At 45.6% G+C, this 8,941-nt stretch overlaps 1 protein-coding gene across 1 annotated transcript; it reads left to right on the top strand.

Moving 5' to 3' along the window:
* The first annotated feature begins 1,088 nt into the window (after nucleotides 1-1,088).
* LOC117882926 (HEPACAM family member 2-like) lies at nucleotides 1,089-8,725 on the top strand. Its single transcript, XM_034781817.1, has 3 exons — nucleotides 1,089-1,188; nucleotides 5,553-5,885; nucleotides 8,403-8,725. The coding sequence occupies exons 1-3, from the start codon at nucleotides 1,122-1,124 to the stop codon at nucleotides 8,723-8,725; spliced, it is 723 nt and encodes a 240-aa protein (XP_034637708.1). The 5' UTR covers nucleotides 1,089-1,121.
* Nucleotides 8,726-8,941: the final 216 nt, after the last annotated feature.

An 8,941-nucleotide genomic window follows, 5' to 3' on the forward strand; every position in this document is an offset into this window, starting at 1 on the left:
GGAGCAGGGTCAGGCTTATATGCAGCATTACAGTAAAGGGAGGCAGTGTGGGTTAGTGGACTGGACTGGGATGCTGAAGGCTGGATGTGTCTCTCCTGTGCACTATATGTTCCATTGCTGGTTCCAAGGCAGCATGGAGGAGGAAGTGAAAGCATCCTGACTGGGACGCAGAGGGGTGAGGAATGGAGAAGGGCAGAGGGGGAAGATATGAAGAGCTGGGAGCAGGCTGGGATAGAAGATGGGAGGGGGATAGGAACAAGAGGGATTGAGAGAGGCAGGAGCTGGGGGTGGGGAGGATAGGAGCAGAGGTGGGGGACATGGTCAAGGGCTGGGGACACAGGTGGGAGAAGAGGGAATGCAGCAGGAGTTGGGAGGGGAAGGATGGGAGCAGAAGGGGACAGACAGGAGAAGGCACAGAAGCTTTGCCACACTAAAGCACACTCCTCTCCAGAACCTGGAACTTAACCCATTATACCTGAATTCAACATTCCTTTTCTGTCAAACAAATATAGCTATGAGACCCATTGGCAAAGTGCGTGGCTTATCGCCCTGTAGTGGCAAGTTTATATAGAAGATGACAACCTCTTACTGCTACTAGTTACTCTGTTAGCTGAAGTGGTAAAGTACCATGCTGTGGATCTAAAGATCCCCGCCTGGCTGATGAATCACACGGGGAGTCAATGTGATTAAATGAAATTTTTGTTTTTTTCAACTTTTAATATCTTTTAAAATGTAAGAAATTCCATCCCAAAGCTAAATGAAAAGGACGCTAAGGTTGCAAAGTCACACAGTGGAGAGTTAGGAAATACTAGAACTGAGGTTGGCAGTGCAACCTGAATTCACATCCCCCCACTCTTGTGCATATGCATTATGATACAGTTTTTAATTAAACGAGCACTTCACAGATTAAGTGATTTGCCCAAGTTTACACAGGGTACCTGTGGTAGAACCAGGTTTTAACTTCAAACACTCAGCTGGGACCCAGGAGGCCAGCCTTCCTATCTGATAGATGCAAAGATAGATTTGTCCAAGAAAACTGCTGTAAAAAATGTTTACTAAAGCAACACTTCTCACTCCTTTTATCTTAGGCTCTAGATCTTCTGTAACTTTCCAGCTAGAACATGCCCTGGGAAACTCGGCATGAAATCCTGTTTGCTCTTCTGCTCTATCTTGCTTGCCTTCTACCTGGTAAGTGAAGTGACATCTGTGTTTGATGTTAAAGCAACTTTTCTGACAATAACCATCCAGCAAGAATTCTTTTATCAAATGGGCTTAGTTTTCAAGGTGAGCATGATGAAGTTGTGTGTGTATGGACGTTTTGAGGACAGAACTAGTCTACAGTTGTGTGACAGAAAAAAATGTCTTTTGTGCTGCTATTGTTCAACAAATTCTTGTTTTTGCATATTGCTCCATGCCTGGAGAATGTACTGATGGGCACTTTTATTACCAAAAATTAAATTAATAGAAGCAAGCGTATTTTGCCTGCCATCACAACCAGTTACTTCTGGGCTATGAAAATCAAGCTGTATTCACTCTGCATCATATACATCATTCTTGTCAATAGAGATTGTGGAACAGAACTTGGTGAATACAGGGGTGGGGGGGGAGCCAACCCAATATTAATATTCTTGCACACAAAACCTGCTGCTCTGTTTTACAATTATTCACAAACCCTTTTATCAACTTTCATCCACTTGCAGGATCAGGGCCTATGTGGGTGGACACTCAAGCATGCCTAGAGCCCCATTGAAGTCAATGGGGTTCAGCCAGGGCACAAATGACAAACCCCCATCCATGTGGGTCTGGATGAGGAAGGGTTTATTCTCAGAATATTAACAGAAAGAAAAGTATCCCAAATTCTAGTGTGAACGATTCATAGATTCCAAGGCTTCTCTGAATTAATTCCTGTTTGAACTGAGCAGATCTTTTAGAAAAACAGTTGCTGGGTTATTTGTTGGAGTATGTCTGTGTGATCTGTTATGCCACACTCATCACTGTGGTGTTGTGGGATCATATGCTCATCACATGGCTAATTATTATAATTGTCATCATCGTTTTCATACATATTTCTAAGGAACCTCATCGCAGCAGTGTCTGGGCACGAAAGCCTTATTTATTTTTTAAAAATCACATTGCTCCCAGGTCAACCAGAAGGAACGGGAAATGGTTAAACTGGACACCCAAAGTGCAGAGGCCTGATCCAAAGTCCACTCGAGTTAATGGGAGTCTTTCTACTGACTTCAGTTGGCTTTGACTATGGCCCCAACTGCATTGGTCCCAAGGAGCTCAGAATGTATCCACGGGTTGAATTCCCCACTTCCATCCTCATCACACAAAGGCAAATGTGAGGCTGCCTCCCCCTCTCCCATCCCCACAACTCTGGGCAGTTGTATGGGGGTGGGGAGATTGGACTCAAGAAGCAAGTGAAAAGTGGGGAAGCAAATGGAAATTTCCCATCAAGCCTTCTCCACGAATCTACTGATGTGCCCATGTCCAGCAGTAATGGCTGGTTTAGAAAGGCTGATTCTGCCGTGAGCCAGCATCACAGCAGCCCTATAACAGCTTTGAAGAAAGGTTTTACATTAAAAAGAAAGTGGTTTCCCAAGGAAACTCACCATCTGCTGATGGAGGAGATACCAGGAAACATACCACACCATGAACCAGAAATAACTGAACCGCTTTCAGCCAGTCAGATCACAAAGGGCTGGACCATGACCCTACATACAGCCCTGAACAAAGGGTAGTGAGAAAGCAATGCCAAGTTAGGAGAAGCCCCGGGATGCATTGTGACTCAGAGACACCTCTCTGAATCACAGTTCTACCCCTGCTTCCTCCTGGCTTCTGGGGAAGGGGAAGGAAATGCAGTAGTTTGCTGCTTGCCTATACCAGCAACAAATTATGATAACCCCTATACCAGTGAGTGGGTGAGCGTAGTCATGTCTCTGGCCTTTGCTAAAAATAAAAATTCCCTACAGGGGGTCAGCAGTGCCCAACTATTGTTGCAGAGAGTTCTGTGGCACCTTTAAGACTAACAGATGTATTGGAGCATAAGCTTTTGTGGGTGAATACCCACTTTGTCAGAAGTCAGTTTATGCTCCAATACATGTGTTAGTCTTAAAGGTGCCACAGGACTCTCTGTTGCTTTTTACAGATCCAGACTAACATGGCTACCCCTCTGATACTCAACTATTGTTGGTGTGTTCTGTACTAGGGTGGCCAAACTTACTGATCCTCTAAGCCACATAGAATATCGGGGTTGGGAGGGACCTTAGGAGGCCATCTAATCCAACCCCCTGCTCAAAGGAGTACCAATCCCCATACAGATTTTTACCCCAGTTCCCTAAATGATCCCCTCAAGGATTGAACTCACAACCTTGGGTTTAGCAGGCCAATGCTCAAACCACTGAGCTAATCCTCCCCCCCATCTGCTAGGGCTCGGGGCTTCGGCACTGCTCCCGCTAAAGGCTCAAGCCCCGGCTGCCGCACCCCATGGGGTTGTAGCCCCAAAACACCTCTCCCTGCTGGCCCTTGTTGTCAGAGCCAGGAAGTGGGATCAGTTCTGAGAAACACACAGGGCCGGCTCCAGGCACCAGCCTACTAAGCATGTGCTTGGGGCGGCGCTCACCCGGGGAAAGCGGAGCCGCAGCGGGCTCGCCGCCCTCCCCCGGCGCTCCGGCCGGTCGGGGAGAGCAGGGCCGTGGCCGGGCTCGCCGCCCTCCCGCGGCGCTCCGGCCGGCCGGGGAGAGCGGGGCCACGGCCAGGCTCTCCGCCCTCCTCCCAGCGCTCCAGCAGGCCGGAGAGAGTGGGTCCGCGGCCGGGCTCGGCACCCTCCCCTGCTGCGCTCCCGGGCGGGGGGCGGCGGGAGGCTTTTTTGCCTGGGGCGGCAAAAAAGCCAGAGCCGGCCCTGGAAACACATCCTGCGAAATGTCCGTTGCTTTGGGCAAGCAGAGGAGGAAAGGCAAAAAGAGGTGTTGATGCCAAAGTAGGAAACAGAGGTGTCAAACCACAGTCACTTGAACAGGAGTAGGGTTACATGCTTCTTGAAACGGCTTCTGGAGTGATTAAGTTAGGGGACTTAGTGCTATGCAGGCACATCCTATACAGGCAAACAGCAGCAATGGCTAGACTGTGAGTGGCCCCCTGCGCACAGGGTGCTCAAGAAGTTTTTCCTCTTGCATGGCTGCTATGGAGCACAGGGGATGCTCTTTCCTGCTTCTAGTGGGGAGCAGAGTGCTGAAAAAGGGGCAGCAGGATGGGGTCTAGGACTGTGGGTCTGCACTGATTTCCATCGGTTTAATTCAGAGAATCTGGACACAGATCTTTCCTCTGTTCAATATTTATAATTCCTGCAGCTGCTTTGACTTGGGATCTGCAAGTCACATGCAAAGCGGTTGAAAGGCTTGTCTAATTTTGCAACAGCTTCTGTAAATGTCTCTGCTGAAAAGCAGTTGTGCCACTTCTCGCGCTGCTCCTCCTCAGTCCGCAACAGAGAGAATATTTTCCCATTACTCCAGGTGGAATCACAGCACTGTCACAAGTGCAACAAGATTCTGTTGAACTCAAGGCTGAGCTACAACCAGGGACAAATGTTGGTGTCCAGAGCAATAAGGAGTATTTGCACTGCATTTACATTCATTTTAATTAGATGGAGTTAAATGGCAGCCAATTATCTCAAGTTACAACAGGATTAAAAACTCCAGTCTAGACAGGGCTTCACAGACACTGAAAATATGGTGCTCTCTATTCTGTCTGTTTTAATTCTTGGGCATTTAAAACATACCTAAATATCTTTATTAGGTGCTTTTAGGAAAGGAGAGGCTCATTCCATGCTCTGCCCCATCTCTCTTAGCTGTTTCTAAGGCATCTCTCATCGTGGTATCTGTCTTTCTGAGCTGGTTGCATGTCTGGTCCTAGATTTGCTACAGCGAAAGAAAACACACCTGAATCAGTATGAGATCTGGACACACTGTGGCTTCAGTATCTTGTCTGAGATCTTGTGTCAAAGGTTAGAATAGCTCAGGAGTGGATGAGGTGATTTCAAACAGTTTCCCTTTCTCTGACATGGTCTTCAGCCCGACGGTGCGGCAGTTATTGAATAATAATGGTAAGCAAACTTGCTGGGCAAGGAAAGCACGATGGTGGGCTTGGAAGAGCTTCCTTTTAAATCCCCCCAATTTTTTCACTGGACCAAACATTTCACTGTCACACTCCAAATTTTTTGACTCCCAACTTTTCTTCTTATGCAACTCAGAATAAACACCTGGCTGGCTGCTCTTCTAACTCCAGAATCCCACCCTTCCCACGGCAATTGTGCAAACTCAGCTGGAGTTGTGTACACACAAATGATGAGGTGATGGGCTCTGGGTTAGTGATAGAGTTCCCCGCTTCTGAAGGAGGCCCAGGCAAGGATAGTCCTTGCCAATGCACCCCAGAGCACCGATAATATTCCTTCTTCCAGCACAGCTTCTAACTTCTCTCAGCAAAATGTGAGTTAACTTCTGGCCACCTTTCTAGCACTACTAATGTTGTTCTGCTTGACTTCTTCTCCTCAGAGGTCATGATGGACCAAAAGACTAAGGAAGACTATTGTCGTTTCAACACCACAGTACTGCTGATGGGGACCAATCTGAATGCTTCTTCGATCTTTAATGTGGAGTGGCATGCACAGCTAAATGGGAGAGAAAAGGTCTCCATCCTAACATACTCACCCGGCTCCAACAACATCTATATTAATGAAAGTTACAGGAAGAGAGTTGTCTTTTCTCATATGAACTTTTCCTTGACGATACATTATGTGACTTTCAGCGACGAAGGAGTCTATACGCTGACCATCCAGCTGCTTAACAGTCAGCAACAGATTGGCAGGACAAAAGTCACAGTGATCAGTAAGTGGCCATGGGAGTCCACCTCTTCTGATTAGACAGTGACAAATTTCCAGTGCACACACCTGCCCTCATTTGATTAGAAATGGCTGAAGTGAGCAAAGGGAGGTATTCAAAAGAATGTACAGAGAGTTGATAAACTGGTTCTGTTTAAAGCTAGTTTATTGAACATGGAGACTAACAACAGACCAAAGGGTAGCCCTGTGGTTAAGGCACTGCACTAGAACTCAGGACAATTCCTGCCTTTCCTACATATAAAATGGGGCTAATATTAATACTTGCTCTTTCCCACCCTTTGTTTATTGTGTCTATTTGGAGTGTAATTCATCAAAGCATGGAGCATCTTTACTATGTGTTTGCATAATGGCCAGCACAATGAGGCCCTGATCATGGCTAGACCCTCTAGCTGCTGCTACTAATACTGTACAAAAATAAAGACCTGAACCCAGCCTGTTACTGAGGTCTACAAGACTATGGTGCTTGACAATGCAGTATAAATGGGGTAGGGACGAGGGAGGGCATGGTTTAATGAAAACATGTCCAAATGTAAAAAGATCAGAAGGTATTCTTCAGAAAGCAAGGAGGAGCCAAATCCCGTTCAGAGAGAATGTGTCCATGGAGAATGTTCTAAAAGAATGAATTCTAAAGAAACCCTATGGAACCTTCATGAACAGTGAATTCTGAATTTGTGGTCACAAATATTTGCACCAGAAATCTTATTCTAAGCGTTATGCTCATCCAATCTGGGAACAGGTGCATACCATATAATATATCAGTCCAATCAAAATGGCTCAATTTTTGAATGTCAAGTAGTGAATGCTCACAATGAACTGCTTATAGAAGAGCCACAGACCAAGAATTATCACTGAAAAAATACAGAAATTCAGTATTAAGGTAGCCCAAACCCCTGAACCCTGCTCCCACAGCAATACTATGAGACAATCAGAAACCTATACTATCGTATCCATCCATGGCAAATGTTATCATTTGATTAGTGACCACAAAAAAATAGAATGACAATCTTAATCATAGAGTAGTTGGGTCACTTTTCAGCCTTCTTCAGAGTCAAACCCGGTGCACTTCAAATAATTGTACGATTTCTTGACAAATGGCAAAATAACAGCAGTCATACACCACTTCTCATTAAGACCCTGATCCTACAAAACACTGAGATCACACAGCACCTTGCAGAAGGTGCTCAGCACCACACAGCATTGGGCTCCAATTCCACGTGGCAGATAATCACCCATCAGACACAGACACAACATGTCTCCATATCCAAACCTCACATGCCCAGATCCTGAAACTGCAGCACTTAGATGAAAAGGGCAAAAATTGACATGTGACAAATCATTATGCTTAATATCAGAGGCATCAGTGTATGTAACAGATTAATAAGCCAAAGTTGTGTGGTGCACTGTCATAGGGCAGGACTTCTCCCCAGCTTCCAAGCATGCCCAGTCTCCTTTAAGAAGGTTTATTGTCCAAACACAAGCAAGTAAAAAAACAGAAACAGAAATAGTCCCTTAGCTCACCCTTTGTCTTTGGGTTTCACGGACACCTGTCCCAGGGGTCTCTGGTGATCCTGCTCTTTGCAGTTTCCCAGTTTCAGCCAGCTCTTTCTGGAGCACCTGGCCACTTGCTCCAGAGACCCACCACAGGAGTTAGTTCTACTCCACTGTGGCTTCTCTCTCCTAGGCACTGCCTGTCCCAAGCACTTCTCCCCTTCCTGCCCTCTGGTAGGTCTGTATAGCCCTAGGTGTTGCCCCACCCCCTTTTAATTCACTCAGCTGTATCTCTATATGGGCAGTGGGCTGTAGCCCACGAAAGCTTATGCTCTAATAAATCTGTTAGTCTCTAAGGTGCCACAAGTACTCCTGTTCTTTTTGCGGATACAGACTAACACGGCTGCTACTCTGAAACCTATATGGGCAGAGTTAATGTAGCTTAGGTGCCTTAACTGGGGATTTCCAGATAGTCAAAGATTTGAGTTTCTTGTACATTTAAACTTAATGGATAATAGACATTCAAACCATTGATATGTACCTACAACCAGAGCTGGTTGGAAAACCTTTTTCCCATCCTGTGAATATTTTCAAAAGTTCACCTTTTTCCCCATCTCGAATTGGAATGAAAAGTTGAAATCTCAAAAATATTAATGAACCCCAAACTGATTTTTGTTTCATTTTGGGCCAGTTGAAATGTTTTGTTTTGAAATAAACTTTAAAAAAAAACTTATTTTCCAGTCTAATTCGCTTCAATTTCTAAATAAAAAATATTTTGAACCAAAAAACTGGAAATTCTTCCTTTGAAAACATCAGTGAAAGCATTTCTGATGAACAACTTCTAATGAAACATATTCTGCCCAGCTCTAAGGTAGAGACTAGAATGCAGATTTGTAAAGCAAAGCAGTGAGACTTTGTGGGAATATATATAATGTTACCCACAATCCCTTGCTTTCCCCATTACTCTGTGTTTGGAGGTCACCATAACTTGACAGCTCCTCTTGTGGTTTTTCAGTACCTGTATCGAACGTGCACATCACCAGTGAGACATCTGTTCCTCATCAGGGGAAAAACATCACCTTGAATTGCCTGGGAATGGCAGGAAATGCCATGTCCTACTCCTGGCAGAAATGCAACCAGCCTTTGCCAATTGGAAACCGCACCATCCTGTCTAAGGACAACGCATCCCTGACCTTCATTAACATACAGCAATCTGACATTGGGAACTACAGATGTGTGGCCCAGAATGCTCTCAGCTCTGGGCATAAAGACTTCATCCTGCAGCTTTGTGCTGAGACTGGTAAGATGGAAACTCATTATGAATTATTGTTATCATAATTCTAGCCTATGCTATGACATAGAGATTGAAAGCAGCGAACAAAGACCTACACTATCATGTCTTGGAACCTATCTGTGCTTCAGACACTGTGTGGGCACAGACACAGGTGCTGGCTTTTATTTTTCCCAGTGGATGCTCCATAGGGTGACCAGGTGTCCGGTTTTCAACTGGGTGCCTGGCGGCTCCGGTCAGCATCGCCGACTGGGCCATTAAAA

This window comes from Trachemys scripta, chromosome 9 (genome assembly GCF_013100865.1).
Source record: "Trachemys scripta elegans isolate TJP31775 chromosome 9, CAS_Tse_1.0, whole genome shotgun sequence".
NCBI lineage: Eukaryota > Metazoa > Chordata > Testudines > Emydidae > Trachemys > Trachemys scripta.

What these genes read in the sequence shown, in the direction of transcription:
- LOC117882926 (XM_034781817.1), top strand. Translation starts at nt 1,122, where the DNA reads ATGCCCTGGGAAACTCGGCATGAAATCCTGTTTGCTCTTCTGCTCTAT. An exon ending in TCTTGCTTGCCTTCTACCTG is followed by an intron (nt 1,189 to 5,552) that starts GTAAGTGAAGTG and finishes TCTTCTCCTCAG; the next exon opens with AGGTCATGATGGACCAAAAG. An exon ending in GACAAAAGTCACAGTGATCA is followed by an intron (nt 5,886 to 8,402) that starts GTAAGTGGCCAT and finishes GTGGTTTTTCAG; the next exon opens with TACCTGTATCGAACGTGCAC.